Here is a 26873-nt window from a genome sequence, read left to right on the forward strand (position 1 = left end):
CTGAAGGCTGTTCCTCCGCAGGGCCGCCGCCTCCGGCCTTTCCCCCCTCCGTCGGGTCCCAGCTCCTTACAGCCTTGGTCTGGCCCTGGCCACAGCGCGGGCCTCCAGCAGCTGCACCCCACACCCACGCTGCCCCCACCCAACCTGGTCTTCCCGCTCAGGCTGCTTCCCCACTGTGACCCAAACCTCCTGCTGACCAGCTCCTCTCGGGCCTGATTTCATCCACGGTCTCCATTCCTTGGGTCATCTCCCCAGTTCCGACACCATTGCCTTCTGTGCGGAATGGCACCAAAGGCTCACCGACTCCCTGCATCTCCTCTGGCTCCCAGGGTCACTTAGCGTCACCTTCGAAAAAGGGGATCGATCATGGTTCACCTCTGCTTAAAACATGGGCTGACCAGGCTCTCCTTGTGGCCTCCTTGGGGTTCCCAGGGCCCTGCCCGCCTGCAGCTGCAGATGCTCCTTGTCATCTGGGTTCCAGCTCAGGTGGCCCCTCTGAGGGTCCTTGCCTGACCACCCTCTGAAGTTCCTCTCCCGCCGACGGGGTTGGCTGTCTGGGCAGCACGGCGCCCTTGCAGGCACAGCTCTCTCTCCATCACCCGCCTGCCCGACGTGGAACCTGAGGGCGGCTGATGGTTGAATGAATGATTGAATGGATGGGCTGCAGCAGGTTACCCTGTTCAGGAAGCCTTGAACCCAGGATGCACTTGGGACGCTGTTCCATTGTCACAGCTGTTCTCTTCCTGCAACGTGGGTCCTGTCCTGTCCTCCACCCGGCAGACACCCTGTCTGGACGCTTCCCCGCGCTCACCGTGCCCCTTACGCACCCCATCGGGAGCTCAGGGCCCCTGGGGACTGGGCTCACTTCTTCCTCTCTCTTGCTCAGGGCCTCCTGGCCTTGTAGGTGCCCAGGAAGTGTCCCGGGGCGGGGGCGGGGGTGGCTAGCGGGACCCCAGGAATGATCAGGGAGCCTGCGGGGGTCTCTGCGCCATCGGAGGCCTCGCTTAGCCCTTTCCCGGAGTTGTGTTTTCTTTGTGTTAAGACAGCTTTGTTTTCTTTTCAGTTTTCAAATTTGCTGGGGACAGTCTATCGGTGTGGAAACTTGAATTTTACGTGTGATGGAAATTCAGTTATCAGCCCCGTGGGAAACAGAGTCACTGTGTTTGACCTAAAAAAGTAAGTTCACTGAAATGACGTTAACAGCTGTGATCATTGTAGTTGGCAGGTAAAAACAGTGTTTTCCTCACCTCTCTTTTTAATAGCACACCTGTTACTGTTAGACAGGCGATGGAGACAGAGCCCCCTGGTAGGGGGCTACGGGATTTACATAGTGCCGACGGGTCAGCAGTGGGACTGGCAGTAGGGATCCTGGTTTCTTCCTTCTCGTCTCTCAGCTGAACCCCATGTAATGAGGTTGTTGATGTTCCCTTCGGTGTAGTAGCTGCGTGTCGCTTGGCTGAAACGTTTGGGAGGGGGCGCCTGGGGCGTGGGAGCCGCCCTGGACTGCCGTCCGGCCGGCGTGCTCGCCGGGACCAGCTCTGTGTGCTCAGGTTCACTCTGTCTCCTGCTGAGCAAGCACGTGGCTCCATTTCTGTCTTCTTGGGGGGAGGCTGCCACCCCTTTGCAGACATGTGTGGCCTGGGCGAGACCCTCCTGTTGCAGAGGCTGCCTGGGTCTCTGCAGGCCTCCGTTTCCGAGTCTGTAAGATGGGGCCGTAGTACTTGCCTTGCTTGTGAGTTGTTTCCTGAAGTGCAGGGCGCACCCAGGGCCAGCTGCTGGCGGGGTCTATCACTGGTGTCGATAGTGACGGTGCTGTCTAGAGGAATGACCACAGGGTGGCACTATATAATAACAAAATTAGAATGTAATCCGGTGGTTGTTTATTTTTACTTAGTTTTCCATTTTTCTGTGTTTTTGCATTTCTGCAAAAAGCTTTACCGGGCATGCTGTCCCTGAGCTCACCCTCCCGTTGGACAGCTGGCTTGTTTCTGGTTTCCTGACTATATGTTTCCAGGGTCCTCTCAGGATGAGGTCCTGGAAGCAAAATTGACACGTTTGAAACCCACTTTTAAGGTTTTTACATGCTTAGCGAAATTTCCTCCAGGACGTTGTCTTATTTCTTCTCCCTCTCGAGGGAGGGGCGGTTGAGGAGTCCAGGGCTCTGGCAGGCCTGGAGGGGCGGGGAGACAGGTGCAGGGTGGGTGCTGCTGGTCCAGGCTGGCCCGGTCCCCCACCCCCGCCTGGTGACCCAAGAGCAGCAGCTCAGCTCTGTTTTTTTTGTCTCCCAGCAACAAGTCCGACACTCTGCCTCTGGCCACTCGGTACAACATCAAGTGTGTGGGGCTGTCCCCGGACGGCCGCCTCGCCATCATTGTCGATGAAGGTAACCGCCCTCGGCCGAGAGGTGGCGATGGCATGGGGTGGTGACTGCCGGGCGGGCGTCCAGCTGACCCGAGGCCGACACTAAGACCCCTGGGGGTCCAGGCCCGCATGGTCCCCTCGGCTGCTTCCGTGTCTGCGGCCCCGGTGGGCCTCGGGCGGGCACGCGGGGTGTCCTCCCTGGCCGTGTGCCGCCGGCCCCGCGGGGCTGGGCCTCACGACCTGACGCCTGCGTGCGGCGTGCGGGGCCTCCCTCTGCTCTCCCTTCCCGCAGGGGGCGACGCGCTGCTCGCCAGCCTGGTCTGCAGGGCCGTGCTGCACCGCTTCCACTTCAAGGGCGCTGTGCACAGCGTCTCCTTCTCCCCCGATGGCAGGTACGCCCCTGCGGGCGGGGCGGGAGCTGTGGAGCTGCAGGCTCCCTCGCGCCTGGTGGGCTCAGACATCACCGCGGCGGCCACAGACAGTCCCCGAGCCCGTGCCCCTCTGGGTCCCCCTCTGGATCCCGGCTGCACAGGCCCCTCCTCTCCTCCCCCGGGGCTGGTGCTCACACCTCGAGTGGCAGGTTCTGCAGGTTCCTGTCCAAAACCGTCTCCAGGGAAGCTGTGCCCCAAGACAGTGGGTCACGGAGGAGCCCTTGTGCTGAGCGGCACCGACCCGCGGCCTTGACCCCGCTGGGAGGAGCACGTGGCGAGTCCTGGGCCTGCTCTGGGCTCCAGGGCTGTGGGAAGGGGGGCTGTTCCTGGCTGCTCACGCCCAGGCTGGCCGGCTGTGCCATGAAAGGGGCGGCTACAGCAGTCAGCGGTGAGCCCCGCCCCACGTCCACCCTCAGAGACCCCGGAGAAGCCGTCCTGGGCAGGGGCCGCGCCCGGGTCCTGTCACAGGGCCTGTCTGTGTCTTGCGTTCAGTTCCACCCGGGGCTGTCTGAGCTTGGTCTGGCCTTGGTGACCACCCCCTGGGCCGGCAGGAGAACCTGAGGGGTCTCTGCTCCGGGGCAGAGGTGTGGCAGGGCCCGGGGTCTGTCCACTTCTTCCTGACTGTCCGCCCAGAGAAGGGGGTACTCAGGGCCAGGGCTCCAGGTTTGCTGCCTGTAGGGCTGGCCTCGGAGCAGGAGATCGGCCCTCTCTGGAGCTCTGGGCTGGGCTTGGGGCCCTCACTGGCGTTGGATGTTGATGGCACCCGTTTCTGCGGCAGGAAATTTGTTGTCACCAAAGGCAACCTTGCTCAGATGTACCACGCCCCTGGGAGGAAGCGGGAATTCAACGCGTTTGTTCTGGACAAAACCTACTTCGGGCCGTACGATGAGACCACGTGCATTGACTGGACAGACGACTCCCGGTGAGGCCTGGTCGGGGTGGGGCTGGGCATAGGAGGGGCCCGAGGGGAACCTGTAAACAGCACCTTGTTGGGGAACTCGGGGTGACTTGTCGCATCCCCGTCTTGTTTTCAAATGGTCTCTCACGAGCCTCGTGTGGCACAGGGCACAGGCCTGGCTCCTGGGTCTGAGTCAGGTCTGTCTGGCGCTTGTCACCGGAAACCAGAGCAGAGCGCAGCCCTGGATGAGGACCGCGATAAGCCAGCGTGCGGTGGCCCAGCTTCCGGGGCAGCTGTGGGCAGGAGGAGAGCTGGCGGGCGTCGCCCAGCCTGGCTGCCGGGCCAGTGCTCTGGCCCAGCTGTCCCTGAGAGGGGCTGGACGTGTCTCCACTGCCCTGGGTTCTGTGCGCCGGGAGGGGGAGGGGAGGCTGCTGGTGGCTGCCACTTCATGCAGCAGGCAGGCTGTTCTCACGTGGTTGGCCACAGTGCGGGTCACGCAGCCCCCAGGCGCGCAGTGCGTCCGTGGGAGACGCAGGTGGGCTCCTCGGGGGTGGGTCTGCGGGGAGGACCGGGCGCCCTATGGCGAAGCCTTCCTGCCCTTCCGCAGGTCCTGGGATCGAGGGCGGGTCAGGGAGGCATGAAGAGCTGGGTCCCCAGGCAGCCCCCCATGGGCTCAGTGGTCGGTTCTCAGGCTCCCCTGGGCTGCCCCCCGCCGGGAGACTCCTTTGTTCGGAGGGACAGTGACACACGTGCAGTGAGGCTCCTGGTCCCGGGAGAAGCACAGGTGGATGCAGCAGACCAGAGCTGTCCCCGCCTGGAGCCTTGGGCGTCTCCCCTGTGCCCGGGGACCCCACGGGGAGGCTGACACCTGCAAGCCCGAGGCTGAGCTGCGACTCCCCTGTCCCCCAGGTGCTTTGCGGTCGGGAGCAAAGACATGTCCACGTGGGTGTTTGGGGCCGAGCGGTGGGACAACCTCATCTACTACGCGCTGGGGGGACACAAGGACGCCATCGTGGGCTGCTTCTTCGAGTCCAGCAGCCTGGACGTACGTCCCCGGTCACAGCCTCGAGCGGGCGCTGGGCCCTCCCCTGAGGCTGCTCCCGGTTCCCTGGGGAGGCTGGGGCCGCGGTAGCCGGGGCAGGCTTGGGCGGTGTCTGTGCAGCCTGGGCACCGTGGGCTGGGGGTCAGGGTGACCCAGGCTCTCGCGTCTCCCTCCGCAGCTGTACACGCTCAGCCAGGACGGCGCCCTGTGCGTGTGGCAGTGTGACACCCTCCCTGAGGGCCTGAGGCTGAAAGTCCCCACGGGCTGGAAGGCGGACCTGCTGCAGAGGGAGGACGGGGCGGAGGACGAGGCGGAGAGGGAGACCACCGTCCACGGGAAGGCCGCGCCGGCCGCCGAGGAGCAGCAGGGGAAAGTGAAGTACTCGCGGGCGGCCAAGTAGGTCTCCCGCCTGCGCGGGGTGGCCTTGCGCCCTCGGGGGCCACGTTGTGATTCCTGCGCCGGGGCCCCAGGCGGGGGTGGGCGATGAGGAGTTGGGGGGTACCTGGGGAAGTGCGGTCCCAGGCAGACCAGGGTCAGGAGCTGGGCGCGCAGAGCTGCGAGTGTGAGGACGGAGGAGTGGGTGGTCCTCAGGAGGAGGGGCGGCGCCCTCGGCATGCCCGGGGGTCGGGGTGGGGCTGTGAGGCCAGCCGCGCTCTCTGCTCCTCTTCCCACAGTCCTTGTGTCCCTGCCTGCTAGGTACTTCTTCAATAAAGAAGGAGATTTCAACCATCTGACAGCTGCAGCGTATCACAAGAAGGTCCACCTCTTGGTCACTGGTTTTGCTTCCGGAATCTTCCACCTTCACGAGCTCCCCGAGTTCAACCTCATCCACTCCCTGAGGTCAGTGACTCTGCTCTGTGTGGTCACGTGTGTGCATGCGTGTGTGTGTGTGTGCATGTGCACGCACTCTCAGTCCACCGGCGGGCAGTGGGGGAAGGTGGAAGCCGTGCTGTGCCCGTCTGGACCAAGGGCCGTGGAGTGGCCAAGAGGCCCGGCCAGCCGCACGGATGGCTTCCCAGGACACTTGCGCCTTCCTCTCTCCTGGATTAGAGAGACTGGGGGCGCTGCTGCCCTGCCCCCATCTCAGACGTGCAGTCCCCTCGGCCGCATCCACCCCCAGGCAGAGGGAGCTTTGGTTCCACGTGTAGATCACACTGTTTTTACTTCCTGTTCTCATTTTTCTTCTGCATCTTTGGAACGTTGAGAAAACTAAAAGCACTGGTTTCCCGAAGTCACGCAGCTTCGAGGTTTTGAACGCGGGGCAAGAAAACTCTGGGTTTCCTGATGCGCTCAGTGAAGTGAATTGTCTATGTCTAGTAAACGGGTGGGGGGGAAGTGGGTGCTGCTAGCGGGGAGACCTGGCCCTGTCCTCACTCGCACAGCCACCCCGGGGAAGGGATGGGGGCCCTTGCTGTGCTGACCGCGCCCCGTGTTTCTCCGCAGTGTCTCGGATCAGAGGGTCTCGTCCATTGCCATCAACGGCTCTGGGGACTGGATCGCCTTCGGGTGCTCAGGTTGGTACCTGGGTCTGTGAGGACAGGAGTGGGATTCTTCCTCCAGGAAGCCTGCCGGCCATCCCGCCTCCCCCCAGGGCGCCGCGCCAGGCCAGCAGCCAGGTGCCTCCCTAGGAAGGAGCAGCCGCCGAAGCTTCCTGCACAAAGGCTCCTCTGAGCCCTGAGTCCTGTTGCCGCCTGAATTCTGGCCTCCCTCGGCAGCACCCGGCCTGTCGCCTTGGCCTCTGGCGGGCGACGCAGGAGGCTGGCGTCTCCGTGCTGGGGCCCCCCGTTCAGGCGGAGGCTGACGGCACCTGCCTCGGGCCGAGACGGGCGAGCGGTGTCACGAGCAGTCCCCGTGTGCCCCGCAGGCCTGGGCCAGCTGCTGGTGTGGGAGTGGCAGAGCGAGTCCTACGTGCTCAAGCAGCAGGGCCACTTCAACAGCATGGTGTCCCTGGCCTATTCCCCTGACGGGCAGTACCTTGTGACCGGCGGGGACGACAGCAAGGTGGGCCGCGGGGGGCGCCAGGGGGAGCCGGCAGGGTCCTGCCCCCGTCCCGCTGGCCTGGCTGAGGCGGGTGCGGCACCGTGGCCAGGCCCTGACTTGGGGCTCAGCCTGGAGCTCCAGAGCCCACCCCGCCTCGTCTGGCTTCCTGAGAAGCCGTTTGCAGACTTGCCCGGTCTGAGTGGAGAGGCCTTGGGTGTCTGTTTCCCCCTTTTTGGCTCGGTTTTCTGGGCACGTCTGAGGGGTCCATGGTGCCAGCAGCCGCTCTCAGATGTGGGAGGCTGCCCCCCTGTCCTCGCTCGCGGGGCACCCCGTGGGGTGTCCTAAGCCGGGGCGCTACCCGCCACAGGTCAAGGTGTGGAACACCCTCAGCGGCTTCTGCTTCATCACTTTCACGGAGCACTCGAGTGGGGTCACCGGCGTGACCTTCACCACCACTGGCTACGTCATCGTGACCTCTTCCATGGACGGGACCGTGCGCGCCTTTGACCTTCACAGGTGAGCTTCCTGCGGGGAGGCCTGCCCCGCAGCCTCTCCCCGTGTGCCGGGCTGTGAGAACGAGGCTGAGGGTTTTGGGATCGTCGGTCAGAGACGGAGTGAGGCCCACGAAGGCTCGTGGCCCTGGGACCGTCCCGACCGGGCTGTCCTCCTGCAGGTACCGCAACTTCCGCACCTTCACGTCGCCGCGCCCCACCCAGTTCTCCTGTGTGGCTGTGAACTCGAGCGGGGACATCGTCTCTGCTGGGGCCCAGGACTCTTTTGAGATCCTCATCTGGTCCATGCAGACGGGCAGGCTCCTCGACGTAAGGGCCGCGAGTCCAGGAGCTGCACTTCTGGCCGGGGGCTGGGGTGTGGGGAGGGGGCCTGGCTGACCCTGGGGGCAGAGTCACGTCCCGGGCACGGGGAGCGCTGTTCACACGCGTCTCCCGGGCGGGCTCCTCTTCCGGGCCCACACCGCAGCCCAGCGGCCACGGCCTCTGCACGCCGGGGCGGCCCGCTGGCCGTCTCTCGTCCTCAGAGCTCTTTTCTGAACGGCCGTAGGTTTTGTCCGGCCACGAGGGTCCCATCAGTGGTCTGTGTTTTAACCCAATGAAGTCAGTCTTGGCCAGCGCCTCGTGGGACAGGACGGTGCGTCTCTGGGACATGGCGGACAGCTGGAGGACCACAGAGACGCTGGCCCTCACCTCTGACGGTAAGCGGCTGCCGGGCACCGGGGGGAAGGCCCGGTCTCGGTCGCGCGGTTGGATAAACCCAGGGCTCCGAGGAGTGCTGTGGGCTGTTAGGGTTGGCGGCCTGGTTTTGTCACTTGGCATCGGGCTCCCTAAGGGGAGCAAGCCGGGGGCCCTGCTGTAGCAGCTTCCTGGGCCTGAGGCCCTGTCCTGGAGCCCCACCGCCTGCGCTCGGGGGCAAAGCGTCCTGGTGCGTAGCCGGCCGGGCTGCAGAGCTGATGGGTCACAGCGAAGACTGTGCTGCCCGTGTCTGGCCCTCATGGAACCCGGTCGTTGGCCCCAGGGCTCGTGGTCTCTGTGGTGGTCTCTGCTTCCTGCCACCCAACCTGGCTCTGATTCGGGCTTTTAGCCACTGGCCCCCTGCGTCTTCTGGGGGCCTCCGTACCACCCCCGCCTCCAGCTAGTCCGTCTCTAGCCCCGCCGTGACCTCCACGTGACGCCTCCCGCTCAGAGCCCTCCACTGGGCCGCCCCTGCACGGTTATGCCTTGTGCACGTCCTGCGGCCCCCAGGCCCTCAGGGTGCCGGGATGAGGGCAGCTCAGTGTGGCCCATCGGCCGGAGCCCAGGGTCTTCCTCGGCCCTAATTCCGCGCCTCTTCTCAGCTCTGGCCGTGACCTTTCGCCCTGACGGTGCCGAGCTGGCTGTGGCCACGCTGAACTCGCAGATCACCTTTTGGGACCCCGAAAACGCGGTGCAGACTGGCTCCATCGAGGGCAGGCACGACCTCAAGACGGGCAGGAAGGAGCTGGACAAGATCACTGCCAAGCACTCGGCCAAGGGGAAGTGAGTGCTCGGTGGGGCTGTCCCGGAGCCCAGGAGCTCCTCAGCGGGGGCCCCTCCCAGAGGGAGCAGGGTGTTGGCGGGGTCCGTGTGGATGGACAGGCTTCTGCATCCTCCCACCCCGAGGGCCAGAATCTGTGGGCCCGTTTTCAGTTCTCGGGTGCATCCCTGCCAGTGTCATTGCCGGGCCCCCTGGTGACTCTGTTTCACCTTTTGAGGACACACCCCCCCCCCGCGACTGTTTTGCAAGGAGCCTGCACAGTTTACATCCCCCCAGGGCAGGGGCTTCCGCTGTCCCCACATCATTGGCAATGCTCCTTCCTGCCTGTTTTTAAAAATCCCAGCTGTTCTGGTGGGTGTGAGCTGGCGCCTCATAGTTTTGGTTTCCATTTCCCTGAGCAGTGATGTTCTTAGCGTCTTTTCACGTCCGATGGACCATTTGTGTGTGGGCTTTGGAGAACTTTTTCTGCAGAGCATCTGCCTGTTCTAACGGGCCGTCTGTATTGCTGAGTTTTTAGAGCTCTTTGTGTACTTGAGACATGAGACCCTCATCAGATATACACTTCGCAAGTATCTTCTTCCTCCTGTGGCTCATCTCCACTTTCTTGAAGGTGTTGTTTGAAGCACGTTTTTAATTGTGACAAAGGCCCACTTGTATATTTTTTCCTTTGTCACTTGTGCTCTCGGTGTTGTATCTAAGAATTCTCTGCCCAGTCCAAGGTCACCGTCTTGAGTCCTGTGAGCCAGCAGGGCAGTGAACGCCGGGTTTCTGGTCCTGCGGGCCCGAGCAGACGCCCCTGTGAGTGCTACCGTGAGCGGGGCGGGCGGGCGCCTCCCCGCGGCCCTTCTGGGAGCCGCCCTGACTCTCGGAAGCTGCGGCGTTGCCCCTCGTCCAGGGGCCGTGCTGCCCAGAAGGAGCCTGGTGACTGGGCCAAGGTTCTGACCCTGCAGGGTTTAGGCCAGAACCCTGGAGGATACTGGGGAGGGTGCTGTTTGCCTTCTGGGTGGCATCTGAGTCCGCGTCCGCTCTGTGCAGGGCCTTCACCACTCTGTGCTACTCTGCGGACGGCCAGAGTATCCTGGCGGGAGGGATGTCCAAGTTTGTGTGCATCTATCACGTCAAGGAGCAGATTCTCAGGAAGAAGTTCGAGATCTCCTGCAACCTCTCTCTGGACGCCATGGAGGTGAGCGAGCGCTGCAAGGCCGCAGAGCAGGGCCCGGGGGCTGCACGGGACCCCTGTGTGGTCCCTGCTGCAAACGCCCGGGGCTGCCTGGCCCCACCCATGGCCCTGCTCACGCGCCGGCTCCACGGGGACCTGGGGGGGGCCTCTGGACAGGTGCGCCTGCCCGGGTTCACCTGCTCTGGCTCCCGTGCCGGGCGAGGGGCTTCTGCGTGCGGCTGTGGGCCGCCCCTCCTGGGTGTTCCGGGGTGGGCTGTCCTCGTCATGTCCCCGGGGACGTGCAGCAGGACGGGCTGTGGCCGGTGGCAGCAGGCGGCACCCACGTGCGGCTCCCTCGCAGGGTCACGCGCGCCCTTCGTTCGGCTGTCGGGTTAGAGAATCCGCCCACCACGGGGCTGGCTGCGGGAGCCCAGGGGAGGCGCTGCCCTGTCCCGTCTCAGGCTTCGTGTGCCCCGTGGGGTTCCAGGCAGGGCCGGCCGCCCCCCAGCCTGTGTTGGTGGCACAGGAGGGAGGGGGGCAGACAAGCGCGCCCTCCCTGCACCTCCCGCGGTGAGATGTCCGGGTGTCGCCCTTTAGGAATTTTTGAACCGAAGGAAAATGACAGAGTTTGGCAACCTGGCGCTCATTGACCAAGACGCCATGGAGGAGGGCGGGGTCCCGATCCCGTTGCCGGGCGTGAAGAAGGGTGAGCAGTGTGTCCCCCGGGCCAGGGCGCGGCAGGCCGCCCTGCTCACCACCTGCTTGTCCTGGGGGGTGGCGGGTGGCGTTGCTCTCGTCGGGGCCGCAGCGATTGACGTCCAGGAACTCTGGCGCTGGTGGCCAGGGCGCGGGGTCCCCCCTGCAAGTGGCTGGGCATCTGGCCGGTGCCCAGCCCTGTGCCTTGCGCCTGCCCGCATGTGGGCTTCAGGGCAAGCCCAGTGTCGGGCTGGCAGCCTCCCCGGCCTGAGGGCCCTGAGGGGCTGGAACCACCTGCCTCGCAGCCTGGGCCGGGCAGGGCTTTTCTCCGGAATGGACAAGCCAGCTGCTGGCTAGGCTGGAGCCCAGAGACCGTCCGCCCTGAGGGCTCGTCCGCGGAGGCCCGCAGGGCCCACGAAGCAGCACCTGAGGCCCCAACACGGGGCTGCTGCTCCTGCTGGCTCTGCAGGGCGGGCCTCCCTCTGTGGGGCGAGTGGTGAGGGATGTGCTGCCCTGTGACAGGCGGTGCCTCTGTTCCCAGGTGACATGAGCTCCCGGCACTTCAAACCTGAGATCAGGGTGACTTCGCTCCGCTTCTCTCCCACTGGTGCGCCTGGGCATCAGGTCATTGATGTGGGAGGGGTGGGCTTGGTCCCAGTGGGCTTCCGGGCCTGCGGTGTGCACAGTGGGCCTGTCAGCCCCCTCCCGGGGCGAGGGCAGCACGGAGCCTCTGGCCGGCTCTGGGCACCGCCGACCCCTGGGGGTGAGACGTGGCCATCTTTGTCCCCGCTGGTGGACGGCCATGGAAGCTATGGCTTCAGACACGCCCAGCTTCCAAGCAGGGAGGTGGGCACCTGCCCTGAGCGCCCTGCCGTGTGCCTGTCGGGCCGCCCCAGGAGTGTCCGGCGGGGGAGGGAGCAGGATGGGGCTGCGGCGGGCTGACCCTCACGGGGCGCTGCTTCCCAAGGGGCCGGCGTCCCCCAGGCTCCCTCCCGCTTGTCGCACTCAGGACCCCGGGGACATGTTCAGTACCTGTTCTTCAAAAAATGGGGAAAAGTGGAAATAAACGTTCAGGAAGCCTTTGTTAAGTCTGCTTAATTTCCCAGGGCGCTGCTGGGCGGCCACCACCACCGAGGGGCTCCTTATCTACTCCCTGGACGCCCGGATGCTCTTTGACCCATTCGAGCTGGACACCAGCGTCACGCCTGCGCAGATCCGGGCGGCGCTGTGCCAGCGGGACTTCACCAGGGCCATCCTCATGGCCTTCCGGCTCAACGAGAGGAAGCTGATGCAGGAGGCCCTGGAGTCGGTTCCCTGGGATGAGAGTGAGCCCAGGCCAGGGCTGGGGAGGCCCGCGGGGCCGAGGGGGCCCTGCGGCCACACGCGGCGGCCGGGTCTCTGCACGTGCAGAGCTGTGAGTGCGTCTCTCCTGACAGGTTCTTTGCGGGCTGAGTGGGACTTTCCTCCTTCTCTTCCAGTTGAGGTCATCAGCTCCTCCCTGCCTGACTTGTATGTGGAGAAGGTGCTGGAATTTTTAGCTTCATCCTTCGAAGAGTCTCGCCATCTAGAATTCTACCTCATGTGGACTCAGAAACTGCTTATGGTCCACGGACAGAAGCTCAAGTCCAGGTACGACCCGCCCGCTCCCTGGATCAGCTGTCTGTGTGGATGCACAGACCAGGGGAGGCTTTTACAAGCGTACAGCGTGGAGCAGGTCCGGGTGGCCTCGTGGTGGCCGCCCACGCTGAGGGACGTCTCCTTTCCAGAGTGGGGACACTGCTGCCGGCAGTTCAGTTCCTTCAGAAGAGCATCCAGCGCCACTGGGACGACGTCTCCAAACTGTACGTATCTCGGGAGTGGCTGATGGGCAGGGCGGGGCTTTCACTGTCCCCAGCAGGTTCCAGTTGGTTCCACGCCAGGGCCGCTCTCTGTGTTGTCTGATCTGGGGACAGAAGGGCCCAGCGTCGGTCTTACTAACGTGAGTCCCGTGTGCCCTCGGCAGCTGTGACTGGAACCGCTACAATATGCAGTACGCTCTGGCCGTCTCTAAGCAGCGGGGCCTGAAGCGGCCCTCTGAACCACCGGGCAGCGAGGAGGAAGCAGACGCACCTGAGGACGATGACAGCAGTCTGCACCTGCTCAGGAGCGGACCTGGGGATGGAGACGGGCCGCTGGCGTAGAGCTGGCCGCCTGCAGCCCTGCTGGCTTCGGTTGGGATGTTGGGCAAGGTGGGCCCTCCACCGCGGGGGTCAGCCGGGACGCAAGGGCACTGTCGCCAGGACTCGCTCTTCTGCAGGAACCAAACGCGGCCACGGGGTCGGTGCCTGAGCTGACGGGTCCCTGGCAGGCACGGGCTTGGCACCCAGGGCCCAGGAGTGTCTGCCGTTGAAAGCACCTTGCGGAGAGGTGAATGGGCTCACGTGTATAGACTCAAACTTTGTACGAGTTTTTATGTTTTTAGTATAAAGCTTTGATAACGTGTATCTCTACAATGTAGGTATGAAGTCTGACCTCTGAATTTGAAATGTTTGTATTGTATCCTGGGTGTGATTGTCGCGCTGGGGGATCAGGGCCACCTACCTGCTGGCACCTCTCTGCCAAGGAACAGGTGAGCAGGGCAGGTGGTTCGCCCTCACGGCCCCAGCCTAGGCTGCCAGCCTCATCGTCCCTGCACAGGGTCCGGCAGGGGACATCTGCTTGACTCTGACCTTGGAGAGGGCCTGGGGCTGGGCCTGGACAGGCTTTCCAGGGAGACCCATCAGACCTGCCAGCCAGCTCTGAGAGGAAGACTCCGTCCTGCGATGCCCCTCGGGAAGGGTCACTGTGAGGGCAACCTAGAGCACAGCCAGGCCCCCGGTCCCTTGGTAGCTACAGCTTCCAGGGCCAGGACACAGGCCCCAGCCTGCAGGTCACCAGAGGTGCGGCCACGAGTCACTGGACCACTATTAGGATGGATGGCGGGCAGGTTCTTGCTAGTCTGGTGGGGCTGTGTGCTCTTCTGTCTGCTTATGAAACTCGGGTGCTATCTTGGGATGGAGCCATTTCCTTTGTAAATATGATCATGTCTATCAGAGCCTCTTCTGTTCTTGGGTATTAAGGTAGAAAATAAATACGTTGATAGTCGTGTATTTTCAGATGCAAATAAGTCATCTGTAAACTACCCCCGTGGTCCTGAAAGGAACTGGGATGGACCCTGTTTTCCTCCTCCTCCCATCTTCCTGCCAGGGGTTGCCACACACTGAGCTTGGGACACAAACACTCTGACTCACCTCTCAAAAGCCACTGCAGCAGGGGGTGAAAGGCAGTGTTGGGTCTGTCATCCTAACCCCCCGCTGGGGAAAGATACACTCAGCCCTGCCAGCCCTCTCCCAGGCTCCCCCACTAATGATTACAGGAGAACTAAATAATACTACCTTGACCTTCCTCTAGAGGCTGCCCTAATGCCCACTCCCGAAGCAAAGTTCTCCTGTAATTTGACCTCCCCTTGCACCCTCTACAGTCCACTTAACGATGTACTCAAATGCCTCCCTACAGAGCTCGGACCACCGTTCATCCACAAGCCAGGACACCCTAGCAAGTGGGAGCCACTGAAAACTATAACCTTCCAACTTGTAACTAGTCAGCAGAGGAACTGACCCAAACCAGAGATGGTCTAGCCTTCCAAGGATACTCCCAACTTGCCTGGAGGGCCTTAGAACACACTGGCTACCAAGGGCCCATCAAATGGCAAAAATGGGTCCAAGCACACCAAAAGAAGAGTTGGTGTGATAGGCCCCCAAACAAAGAGGCCTGCAGCTCACCAGACCCTACAAGCTGGCCCCATTCTCACGTCACTCAACGTGCCACTAACTCATCTTCGGCCCCAGCCCGTTGGCCTCTGCAGAAACACGCATGGATGACGATGTGGACACCAGGAGGATGTGTTCCTCTGTGGGGCCCAGAGAGCCCCAACCTAAAGGAAATGTCCCCAGCAAAGCCCACTGGGGTCCCCGGAAAAATAAGATGGAATCCAGGTGATACGGTCCAATCTCTTTTGTGTTTATTCTAGTTTTACTTGCCTGTAGGGGGCCGTGTGCAGAGGCTTCCCACCTAACATGTCGGATTAGTGTTCCCAGTGCAAACCGGCTCTGCCTGACAGCCAGACTCGGTGAGCCGTGTGCAGAAGTGCTGCACCCGCCTGACCCGCAATGACTCCACCCCTCCCTTTGCCAGAACCCTATAAAGCAGCACCGCCCCTGGGCCTTTCAGGGGAGACCCTGTGCTACAGAGCAAGCTCCCATCTCTCCATTCTTCGATCAAAGAATAAAGCTTTTCTTTGCTTCTCAGCTGAACTTGGTCTCTGTCTACTGGCGCGAGCGACACTGAGCAGAAGGACGCTTATTGGTGCCCGACTCAAAAGGGTCGGTAATGTCCACCCCAGGAGAGCAGACAAAAGGAAGGCGGCCTCAGACTTCATCATCACGGGCACAGGCTTAGCACCAGGATGAGCAGCCCCACGGGGAGGGGGGTGCCTAGCACGAGGCCACCCTTCAAAATCGACCTGCCTCAGTGGAGGAACTGGCCAAAACGCCAGCCTCTAGTTAGACGGACCAAAGATCATGGTGAGTTCCATAGCCACTGTAGTAATGGATAACAGAACAGCCTTCGGTTACCCCCTGGCAGAACAAGGCGGCGCCTGTGTGGTTGTAACACCTGCTGGTGCATGTGGACAAATACCACATACCACCCAGTGTAAAGGAAATACCACCAACAGGCCAGCTGGTGACCCAGCATTGGTAATCGCGCCGGAGGCATGGAATTCTGTAAAGGGCTTTCTCCCCGTAAGTCGGCCGTTTACTCCATCCACTGACACTTCCTTCAGTCACAGCGCTACTGATTCTTCTGTTGGGCCTATAATACTTAACTTTCATGTCAAGTTTGTCTCTCAAAGACTGCAGGCCACCAGATTATTCCTCTGTCGTGTCAACCCTCAATTGGGGGCATACCAACACCTCCAGCAGTCCAGTTTGAATACCCTAGAATGTGTACAGCTAGACGTCAAGCTGTTTCATTCCTCAAGCCCCTGCTGGGCCTTCGCCCTTAGCAGCAGAAAGCAGCCAGAGCGGTGGTCACCCCTCATCCCTCAAGACTGAGGAATGATCCAAAGACAGGCATGGACTGAAATCACCACCTGTGAGTTACAAGGCCCACGAGGTAGAAACAAAATGACATAGAGAACACCAAGCTCCTTCTGCAGAGGACCAGGGAAACAAACTTGCTGACAGCCCCGCCGACTGAGCATTGCGCAGGCACACTAAAGGACTAGAACGAACGGCTACAATAGTGACCTTCAGACGTCACGGGCCAAAACCCCACTGCATGTTACACCCCGCACCGCCAATTTGCACCTGCGACTGGTCAGAGGCTTAACTAGCAGCCCCAGCGCCTGCGCAGGAGAGCTCTTGAGACTTACGCTGAAACTTACACTGACTTTCCACCAATCATATCCGAGCCCCCTCCCCTTCTTGCTCCCTACTTCCTGGTAAATATCCCCTCAGCAGCCCCCGGGGACACAAATCTGAGCTCCGCTTCGCACCGCACCCCTACGCCCGTTCTTGCTTGGCCCCCCTGTGATAAACCTCTTTCGCTGCAAAGACCTGGCCTCACATCTGGCCTTCCCTCTGCACAACCAGCTGGGTTAAAAAAGGACCCACGTCAATAGAAAGGCGAAGAGCAGCAGGGGGAGGGGCGCCGGGCCGCCGCAGCGGGAGGGCCTCACTCACTCCGGCCTGGACTCAGCGGCCGGGAAAGGGGGGCGCAGGTGAGAACTGGACACTTGGGCACCGGCCACTCGGTGTCACGGAGTCACGTCGAGGCCTCATGACGACACAAGTTAACTCCCAAGTCCGTATCTCAGCGTAGCGCTTCTCGGCAGCCGCGACCCTGCGCGCCTCCCTGCAACGCCGCCGCGGGGCGGGACGGGGGCGGTGCCCGAAGCCGCGTGTACCCGCTGCGGAGCCACGAGCCCTTGCCGGGCTGAGCGCGAGCCACGGGCGACTGCGCAGGCGCGGCCCCGCCCACCGGCGCGCTCGCGGGCAGGGCGGCGGCAGTACGCAGGCGCGGCCCCGCTCACCGTGACCCTGCGACCCCGATGTCCTCGCGCAGCATGGCGGCCATCCGGGCTCTGGTGGCGTCCAGGCTGGCGGTGACCCCCGCCTTCGCGCCGCGCCCCGGCCTGCGTGCGCTGCCGTTCGGCGGACCCGCGCCGTCCCCGCGCGCGGCCCTCCACGCCTCCGCGCCGCGCCCCGTGGCCAGGGTCGCAGTGGTGAGCGGACGGGCGGGGCGTGGGGACGAGGGGCGGGGTGCCGAGGTCGGCCTTCCCACCCTCCCCGTGCCCGCGGGCGGCCCCTCCGCCCCCCACCGCCTCCCTCGCGCTGACCTCCCTCTCCTCCAGGTCGGCCCCTCCCCCCGCTGGAGGCGGTCGGCCCGCCCGGTGGACCGCGGGACCCCCGTGACCGGCCCTCCATCCCCGCAGGTGCTGTCCGGATGCGGGGTCTACGACGGGACTGAGCTCCACGAGGCCTCATCGTAAGCCCCTGGGCGGCTCGCCCTCGGGAGGGGCGGTCCCCCTTTTCCTGAACCGTGCGGAGAAGCCTTCGTGCTGGTTAGGAAGGCAGAGAGGACTGCTGGACCAGACTCAGGGAGGCGCGAAGGACGGCGTTTAAACTCAATGCGTGTAACGTACAGGGAGACACAAAATGAGCTTTTTAGCATCACCTGTGATGTTGTCACACAGTGGTAATCACTTACATCTACTCTGCTGTTTTCCCACACCCACGTGTTGTAAACATTGGGATCACACGGTCCTGCGTGTTGGAAATCAGAGCTCTTTTCCGTCTTTACAGCATGATTTTTAAGGGCTGTGCAGTGACCTCGCTGTAGACCGATGTCATTGGGGTAGCCTGTCAGCAGCTGCCGAGTAGTTTGTCCTTTGATGGATTGATTTAAAAAGTCCCTGTGAGCAGGACTGTAGGGGCTGTCAGGTTCAGAGTTAGTTGAAGGGGAGAGTTAGGTAGTGGTTGGGGAACACACGCCTCCCAAGCGCGGGGCCTGGCTGGTCCCCGGAGGAGCCTGAGGCTGGTGGCTGGGGGTGGCCGCTGGGCGTGGCCAGCATGTGCTGGCGATGGCCGGACAGAGAGTGAACTTCAGAGCGTGCTGGGCTGGTGGGTGGAGAGGGCCAGGAGTTTCCTGATGGGGGCTGAGCGGGGTGGGGCGGGAGAGGAGGCAGCGAGGAACAGCCGGCAGCTTGAAACCTCCCGAGCAGAGCAAGGAGTTGTAGGTCGAGAGCCCGCGAGGTTCCGAGGAGCTGAACCCCAGTCCAGGGGTCCCACCCCTGCCAGGGGACGGCTGTGATCTGTCTCGGGGTCTCGTGTCTCCTCCCTCTCTGGAAGTGGGTAGTGACAGCACTGCCAGGGACAGATTTCGTGCCAGTGTTTGGACTCGGACCTGCCGCAGAGCAACCTTTGGTAGATGCTGGCATCGTCAGCAGCCCCCAGGGTCGCCTGCGTGTCTCCCACCCCCATGAGGGGAAGGTTGGGGAGACCAGGAACTGAACTTACTTTGGAGACTAAAAGCCCTCCTCAACCCCTCGAGGCCATTGTCAATTGGCCCATGGGAGGAAGAACACCCAGAAGAAGCCTGGGAATGCAGACATCCAGGCTGTGGCAGTTGCCGGGTCACCCGTCCCTACAGCCTGGTTTGTAAAGGGAGCTTGGGGGGGCTAGCTGGTCTCCACAGGCCAGTTCAGTGACAGCGAACTCAAATAGGGGGCATTTGGGTCGTTAGCAAGCCAGTCGTGACTCTTTGCAAAGCGAGAAGGTTGTTCACCTCTGTGAGAAGTGTATACCTGTCGGTCACCTGAAACCCTGTGTTAAACACCCGGTGGCAGGTCAAGCTGGGCCAGGCACGTGTCAAAGTCTGGTCTGATTCCCCCTGTGCAGGGTGCTGGTTCACCTGAGCCGCGCGGGGGCTGAGGTCCAGATCTTTGCTCCGGACGTCCCCCAGATGCACGTGATCGACCACACCAAGGGGCAGCCTTCTGAGGGCGAAACCAGGTACGGGCCCCTCGTCCTCGTCCTTGCACGTGCACGGGTTGAAACTCCCCGAGAACCTGCGCGCGGTTGCTTCGTCTTAGCTGGGAGCCGAGTCCACGTTTAGGTGGACCTGACAGTAGTGGTCCTGAGGCTGTGCTGGACCCCAGGCCGTCCCTTGCTGTCCAGCACTGTTGGAGCAGTGGAGGAAGGTTCCCCCCGAGTGACCTCCTCACGCCTTCATTCTCACCGAAGGCACGTGCGTTCGTTTGGTCTCAAACCTCGTCTACCCGTTTAGACCCACGTATCTGTGAGCAGCTCCCACCAGCATTTCTGTTCCTGAGGGGAGTGCGGCCCTGGCCTCGCGTCCGCTGAGACCCACCTCCCTGCTCTGGCCTGGCCCACACTGCAGGGTGATGGCCCCTGGGGAGTGTGGTTCCCAGGTGCCCTCCAGCGGGTGCAGACAGTGAGAGACGGGGCGGTGGGAAGGAGCCGCGGTGCCGTCTCCTGGGGCTGCGGCCCAGTCAGGACCCTGGCCCTGGGCCGCGCTGCCGGGGCTGGGAGGCGCGCCCTCTGTGCCCGGTCCGGGGCTGCCTCACTCGTCCCTCGAAGTTGCTTCTTAACGCTGCCCCCGCGGTTCCATCACCGTCCATTCCCAGTGCCAAATGCTGCCTGGTGGCCCTGCCTGACACGGGAGTCCGGGTGACTAGGCGTGGTGGTTCGGAAGCGCCCATCTGAAAGGGCTCCAGAGGACGTTTCGAGCACAGACCCGCTGTGGTCACTGTTGCTGTGTCGCCTTTTCTGGGGAGCAACTTGCACTGCCTGTGAGCCGGGAGGACAGGCCCTCTTGTCTCGCGGAGGCTCTTTCCTGCCCTGTCCTCCCATCTGTCCACATGCTGAACCTTCCGGGGCCTCTCTCCGTTCTTCCCCAGGAACGTCCTGACCGAGTCCGCGAGGATCGCCCGCGGCAAGATCACCGACCTGGCCAGACTCAGCGCTGCTGACCATGACGCGGCCGTCTTCCCTGGGGGCTTCGGAGCCGCCAAAAACCTGTACGTGTTTCGGCTCGGGGCTCTCCTGCTTGTCCCCTGGACTGTTAGATGGGGACGCGGTGGTGATGGGAGCAGCTGCTGGGGGGTCTGGCCCAGTGACGACGCAGCTGCCCCATGACAGGGAGCCCCGGTGGGCGGAGGCTCCTGGGACCTGGCCATCCAGGTGTGGTGCTAGGGGCCTCGTCACATCAGAAACCGTCCGTGTACGTGTTCCTCTCAGACACCTGCTCTCCTGTGGACCTTGCACCGCAGAAAAGTGCCTTTCTGGTTGGGCCGTTTGGAGGACGGTCCTGACCAGAGGAAGGGAGATCTTTTTTTTTGCTGTTTGGGTTGTTGCCACGGTAACTGGACCTCAAGCCTAGGAGGCCGTCACACCGCAGCTGTGATGTACTTTGGGTTTCAGGTTCTCTTTTTGTTCTCTTATTCCTTTCTTTCTTCTCCGCGTTCCATGGAAATTCTCTTGCGCTGGCCTTGCTGGCCCAGCACATCCCTTCCGACGTGGCGCGGGGCTGCTGCTCCCGTGACGGAGGGGGCTCGAGGGCTGCGGGAAAGCACCCGGCAGCTGCGCCCCGCGGCTTTGGGGCTTTAAACACGGTGCAGCATGCATCACAGCCTGGACTACATGCGTTTTGGTTAGTTGACCGCTTGGTCATCGAGGTTCCCGCAGCAGTGCGAGGGCTTCCCAGCTGGCGCTCTGTCTGTCTGGGCCCCGTGCACCCAGGAGCGGGGGCAGAGGCGTTTACGCTCCCTGAGGTCCACCTCTGCGCTCGGTCCTTCCACGTCCTGACATCTTGAGGCTCCTTTCTGCTTGCGGGCGTCACCAGAGCACCTTTTTTCTCCACGTTCCCACTGGTTTTCCCACAGTCCTTCCTCCCGCCTGGACCCCTGCCGCGCCTCGTGTCCACTCCCTCTCCCAGAGCCAGCCTGGGAGTGCTTTCCCTGCATCGCCATCCTCCTGAGCCCCCTGGCAGGAGATGGCGGATCACAGTCTGCGCTGCGCTTGTCCTTATGGGACCAGGTTTCTTTCTCTGAAAGATGAGCTGGATTCACAGACCCTGTGGCTTCCCTCAGCCCTTTGACCTCGCCTGGCGTGAGGGTAGCTTGAGGGTTCATTGGGGTTATGTCCCTGGCGTGGCTGACAACCTGCCTCCGGTGACTTAGTGGTGGTGCGTCTCGGTGTACAAGGAAGCAGGGCCTTGGGTCAGCATCCATGTCTGTGACCTCCCAGACCCCGGGGGGAAGCTGTGATTTCTGGCCACTGGTCCCAGTCTTCCTGACGTTTCCAGAGGAAAGGCCGGCTCCTCATCAGCGGTCTGCGGTGCACAGGGGCAGCAGGCGAGGTCTGTATGACATACTCACTGTGGAAACCCAGTTCTTCCTGCTTGGGACCCCAGGATCACCTCTGGCAATGCTGCCAGCTTTTCATTTTCCGAGAGATTCACGTATATGTCTGCGTTAAAAATCCAACCAGATGGTAGCCTCTCGTTCTGCGCTTTGTGTCTTTCACTTAACACTGAGGCTTGTCCCTTAAACGTCTGACAGCCGCACACACAGATCCCGTTGTGTAGGCGACCCAGTGCTGATGGGACTCCGGGACTTCCTGTTCTCTCTTTTATCTTATACCTTTTGGAGGTACGACTGATGTACATGTATTTAAAGTATATAATCTGACCTGTTTTGAGACGCTTACGCACCCTGAGAAACCACTTCAGGGTAGCCAGCATCCCTCACACCCACAGGCTGTCCCGTCGTGCGCGCGACGCACCGGGTGCCCGGGGCAGAGGCATCAACCACGTGAACAAGGCGGAGGAAGCCCGGGATGGGGCTCCTGGCAGAGAGGCGTGGCCTTTGAAATGTGATGGGTCTGAGTTTGCCTTCCAAAGAGATGGTACTGGTGTGAGCCCACCGACCGGGAGGGAGACCATTCCAGACACCCCAGCGGTCTTGCTGTGGTGAAAAGACGGGGTCTTGTCTGATTTGGGTTTCTTTTCCTTGTTAGTGAAGTGCAGGATCTGTCACTGGTTTTGGGCCACTGGCACGTCCTGCTGGTCCTGGGTGGGCCGAGCTCACGGCCCGGCGCCTGCGTGTCAGCGTCCCCTTCACCTCTGCTGGCCTCCCTGCCTTTACCCTCCCGTGCTGCTTTATGTTTCAAAAAATAGAAAAGAGTACACACGTATACGTGTAATTACATGAAAGGCCGTGCACACGTACTTGTGCACACGTGTCACTTTCTGCAGTTGCTGAGAAGTCCGTGGAGCACGCAGGGTCCCGGGGGGTGGGGAGTGGGGCTGGGGGCTCCCCAGGCAGGCAGATGTTGAGCCCTGCGGTCTAAGGAAGCCTCTTCTCGTGGCAGGAGCACGTTCGCCGTAGACGGGGGCGACTGCAAGGTGAATAAAGACGTGGAGCGCGTCCTGAAGGAGTTCCACCAGGCCGGGAAGCCCATCGGGTACGTGCGGCCCAGCGGGCCAGCAGTGGTGGAGGGAGGGCGGTGGCGGAGCCCGTGGCCGAGGCCGTGGCTCGCACAGCCAGGAGCTGATGCCTGGAGCTGTGTGGTCTGGGAGCCTCTCAGCCCCTTTCCTTGTTACAACTGAGGGAGTTTCGTGTGATCTCACAGGTGCCTTCCAGCGCTGAAAATTCTGTGGTCGTGTGGTTACGTTAATTTCTCGTGGCGACTTAGGAGGGGAGGGGATGGTCGTCTCAGGGTCTAGAAGGCTCCCACGTCCTTCCGTGGCCCCCAGCCTTTGCCGGTCCTCTCCCCAGGCCTGGCCTCCGCCTTCCCGGCCTGGCTTGGAGCAGCCCCTCGGCTAGCTGGCCCCGTCCCTCCTCGTGCCACGGCTGCCGTGAGCGCCATTCCCGACCCCTGGCGCTCTCAGCTGCTCTTCCTTGGGGACCGGATCCTGCGGTGGCCACACGCTGGGCCCACACTCACGGGCCCAGCCACTGCTCACAGCCCGGCCCGGGGTCCTCGGCCTGGCAGACGGGCGAGGCCAGTCGTAACCCACACCAGGAGGCGCTTGCGGACGAGTGCCGGCGACCCCATCGTCGGACCTGCTTGTCAGGCTGCGCTTCCCACACGCGGCCTGGGAGAGGGCTCCTCGGTGCTGCTTTCCCACAGGTGTTGGCGCATGACGCCGGTGCTGGAGCGTGTGGGTTGCACGCTTTGGAGTCATCCCTGGCTGGGGAAGTCCTCCCAGGAGCACAGCGGTGCACAGATGCGCTAAAAACAAAATCCGCCAGGCTCTCCATCACATGGCTCTCGCTGCCTCCCGTTGGAAACTGGAGAAGGATGAGGATATTAGAGCATTGGATCTGAACGGGGCACAGAGGCTGCAGAGGACAGTCCACCAGGGGCAGCGTCCTTCCCAGACCTGCGGCCACTCACTGGAGGCCCTGCCCGCTCAGCGTCCTGGGCACCCCCCATCAGCGGCCGTAGCCCAGGAGCATACCTGCCCTTGCAGTGCCCAGCCGATCACCTCCCGGGGGCCCCTCTGGGGCAGCACCGGTGTGTGGGGGCGAGCGCCCAGGGCGTGGACCCAGCTCCCTTTCTCTAAAAAGTCAGCACGACAAACGGGACGGAAGCCCAGCAAATTGGCCACCTCACGGCGGGCACCCTGTCCACTCGAGTGAACAGATGCCTCTCAGCTGAGCTGGAGAAGAACCCGGGTCACCCTGGGGTGGAGGGTGCGGGACGGTGACACGGTCCTGTACCGGCTGCCGTGTCGCTGTGGGCAGCTCCGTTCAGCCCCTCGTGCGGCAGGCTACGTGTCTGTCTCTAGAAGCAGCAGCGTTGTCTGGCCACGTGCAAAACGCCCTTTCCGGGTCAGGGCACCTCGCACCTCCTTCCGGGCCGCCTCGTCACTCCTTGACCTGCTCGTCAGGAGCACAGACAGAGCAAGGGGTCCCGCCGGCTCTGCTGCCGGGCCCGTGCTTCCCCCCCCACAGTGCGGAGCCCCCAGCCAAGGACGGGCAGGCAGCCCAGCCTTCGTCTCGGGCGTCACCCACAGAGTCAGGTGCCCGGGGACCTGGTGACGTGACAGATTCCCGAGATGGCCGTTCCGATGACGCTCACCTGCTCGGGGCTGAGGGGGTTTGTCTCGTGGTCCCTGAACAGGAGTTGTGGCAGTTGTCTCGGCATTGAACGAGCATGTAGGTGTGTTCTCACCACGTTGTGTTGCGGTCAGCTCAGAGGACCAGTTGAGCAGACGGGGTGGCGGGGCACAGCCCAGAGGGGTGTGGACCCCAGGGGAGGGGGTACCAGCCCGGCTGGAGCAGCTGTGGCAGGTGTCATGCGTGTTCTCGCCGGGGGCAGGACACTGGTGAGGCCCTGGCTGCTGGAGGCCTCCGTGTTGGCTGATCCAGGGGCTCAGGAGCTGCTGGTTGGGGGGCCCCCCAGTGAAGAGCAGGACCTCGGAGGAACCCCGAGGGCCGGCGTCCAGCATGAACCTGCAGGGCTCGGACGTCTCCGGGGACAGCCTGCTCACGGGGGGTCGGGGGAGGGTTTGGCACGCTGCTAGGACAGGGCCCTTGGCTCCACACCGACAGGTCAGGCAAGGCTGCTGCTTGGACCATGTCCCCCGGCCTCCTGCGCCCCCTCCAGAGAAGGGGACCGGGTCTCAGCCGGTCAGTACAGCTGGGCTTCTCTGTTGCTGTGCGACAGACCACCCTAAAGCTTGGGCCAAAGATAGCGCCGCCGTCTGTGGTCGTCTCTCCGGGTGGACCTTTGCACCCTGGGCACCATGTCAGGTGCCTGGTGCATGTCTGGCAGCCGGGGCTCAGCTGGCTGCCCTCCGCCACTCTCCAGCCTGGCGCCGGGTGCCTGGAGGCCCCCCATGCTCCACCGGTCACAACTGCCATGGGCAGCCCAGGGGCGGGGGCAGGCTCCAGCCCACGGAGCTGGCAGAGGCTCTGGCACTGGGTCCTCCGTCCCCGCGGCACTGGTGTCTGTGTCCCTTTCTGAGGCTAACCGCGTTCTCTAAGCATGACTTGCTGGGCCCCCGGCCTGGCGGCCACATGCACAGCCCTGAGCTGACCCTCCCTTCCTCGCCTTTCAGCTTGTGCTGCATCGCTCCCGTCCTCGCGGCCAAAGTGCTCAGAGGTGTCGAGGTCACCGTGGGCCACGAGCAGGAGGAAGGCGGCAAGTGGCCCCACGCCGGGACCGCGCAGGTCATCAAAGCCCTGGGTGCCAAACACTGTGTGACGGGAGTGACCATATCCTTCCAGCAGTGGGGGCGACGTGGGAAACGGTGCTCTGGTCCCTTGGGGCTGCCCTGGGGTGCTGCACAGCCGGGGCGCCCAGGGCATGTGCGTGGAGGGGCGTAGCGCCCGAGGCTGTGACCCCTCCGCTGTCCAGTGTCCACGTTCCCAAGTCCCTGCAGTGACGCTGGCTGAGCTCAGCACACCCCAGGCCCGGGGCTCAGTGGGTCGGGTGAGGAGGCGGCCATGGGCTCGCGGGGGGTGGGGTAGGGAGCTGCCTGTGACGGAGGGAGAGCGAGTACCCGGTGCCGGGCCAGAGGCTGGGGTGGGAGGCGCGAGGGTTGCTTGTCTTTATCTGGTGGCAGCGTCCTGGGTGGCACAGGCGGAGAGCCACCCCCGGCAGCCTTGTCGCCCCCATTCCTCCCGCAAGCGGCTCCTCTGTGTCCTGAGGTCACCAGGGTGCGCTGCGGGTGTAGAGAGCCTCAGGCCACAGGCTACCGGCCTTCCAGCTCTGCGTCTGGACCCGAGGGTCTCCGTGGGGGCCAGAGTCAGCAGCAGAGGCGCAGGGCCCCAGGAGGCGCAGGAGACCAGCCCGTTGCCCTCCGGGCGTCTGTGCTGGCCGTGGCGCGCGCTCCTCGGCGTCTCTACTTGCAGGTGGGTTCAGGTGTGAATGTCCCACCCTGTCCAGCACAGAGCGGCCACCCCGGGCCTGGGGCTTGGTCTTGGCCCAGGAAGCAGGTCTCATGGAGGAGGTGAGGCGCCTCTGTGCGGAGGCTGGGGCCCAGGTCCGGTTGCCTCGTGCTCACAGCGGGCATTCGGACGAGCCTCTAACGCAGTCTCTTGACGCGAAGGATGGCAGTGCTGCCGCTGCCTTCACAGTGGCCCCGGGGTCCCAGCTGGTGCTCGGGCGTCCGGCCCGCCTCTGCAGTCGTGGGTCCCATGAGGCCCGCTGCTGGGACGTGCGTTAGGAAGCGGCCTGTGGGGTCAGGTTCCAGGGTCTTCAGTTAAAGTAGCGCAGGGGGTGCAGAAAGCCCCTTCCCGGTGACGTTGGGGTGGGGGTGGGATGCGCGTCTGGGAGGGGGTGGGCGGTGCTTGACGCCGCGTGCTCTCTTCTCCCGGCCGTGCAGTGTTCTTCCATAACCTGTGTGCACGAGGCTCACGTGGACCAGAAGAACAAGGTGGTCACGACCCCAGCCTTCATGTGTGACACGGCCTTCCACCACGTTCACGACGGGGTCGGGGCCATGGTGAGGAAGGTGCTGGAACTCGCCAGCAAGTGAGGCCCTCGGTGCCGGGGCTGCTGGCCTGTCAGCTTGGAACCGGGCGGGAATTGATTTCTTCGCTTAAACCTGCAGGCGTTTGCTTTGTAAGGAGGACGCTCGCGACATGCTCGGGGTCAGGGTAGACTCCCTCTCAAGGAGTGAGGCCAGGGCGGCAGGGCCCACCCTCTGAGAGGGGCGCTGGCACCTGGACTCGTGTGCAGCTGCAAGCTTGAGATCAAGTCTGCTTTTCTGCGCCAGCAGAAGGGAGAGAGAGGACGGCAGTCCCAGCTCGCGCTAGCATCAGAGCACCTTACTTAGTATTTGGAAGGAAACATCCTTTAAGTTTGCAAATCTAATAATCAGGAAACCAGAATACCATCTCATCGACAATTAAAGCTTCTGTAATCTGGAGTGCGCACGTATTAATTAGAACGGTCAGCGGCTTTCTAGAGCAGGCAGGCCCTCTGGGGAGAGGAAACTTCTTCCCGAAACAGACGTGGGCAGTTCCGTTCCAGGCCCCCTGAGCCCAGCAGGTGAGGGGCACACACGAGGCTCCGTACCTTAGGCACCTTAGGCTCGGGTCTCCTTGTTTCAGGAAGGGAGGGTGCAGGTGCTCAGCCTGTGTGGACCTGCAGGTGGGCCCAGGCCCCGGGAGGGAGCGATGACGTGTGAGCCAGCAGGCTGGCTGGCGCCTTTCTGTGG

General features: G+C 63.0%; 2 protein-coding genes across 2 annotated transcripts; both read left to right on the forward strand.

Annotated features, from left to right (window-relative positions):
* Positions 1-366: 366 nt before the first annotated feature.
* PWP2 (PWP2 small subunit processome component) lies at positions 367-13723 on the forward strand (the record flags this gene model as incomplete). The annotated part of the gene is made up of 21 exons (XM_079705305.1): positions 367-486; positions 1064-1176; positions 2289-2383; positions 2654-2753; positions 3571-3714; positions 4600-4735; positions 4911-5128; positions 5429-5572; positions 6176-6246; positions 6597-6733; positions 7080-7228; positions 7386-7533; positions 7772-7922; positions 8562-8742; positions 9776-9923; positions 10497-10605; positions 11137-11202; positions 11702-11920; positions 12074-12224; positions 12362-12436; positions 12598-13723. 21 exons carry the CDS (start codon positions 367-369, stop codon positions 12773-12775), a joined length of 2853 nt encoding a protein of 950 aa, XP_079561431.1. The 3' UTR covers positions 12776-13723.
* Positions 13724-16703: 2980 nt separating this feature from the next.
* On the forward strand, positions 16704-26553 carry GATD3 (glutamine amidotransferase class 1 domain containing 3). Its single transcript, XM_079705022.1, has 7 exons — positions 16704-16899; positions 17110-17162; positions 18575-18688; positions 19597-19716; positions 22070-22162; positions 24768-24909; positions 26037-26553. Exons 1-7 carry the CDS (start codon positions 16726-16728, stop codon positions 26187-26189), a joined length of 849 nt encoding a protein of 282 aa, XP_079561148.1. The 5' UTR covers positions 16704-16725; the 3' UTR covers positions 26190-26553.
* The last annotated feature ends 320 nt before the right edge of the window (positions 26554-26873 follow it).

This window comes from Hyperoodon ampullatus, assembly GCF_949752795.1.
Source record: "Hyperoodon ampullatus genome assembly, chromosome: 5".
Lineage (NCBI taxonomy): Eukaryota > Metazoa > Chordata > Mammalia > Artiodactyla > Ziphiidae > Hyperoodon > Hyperoodon ampullatus.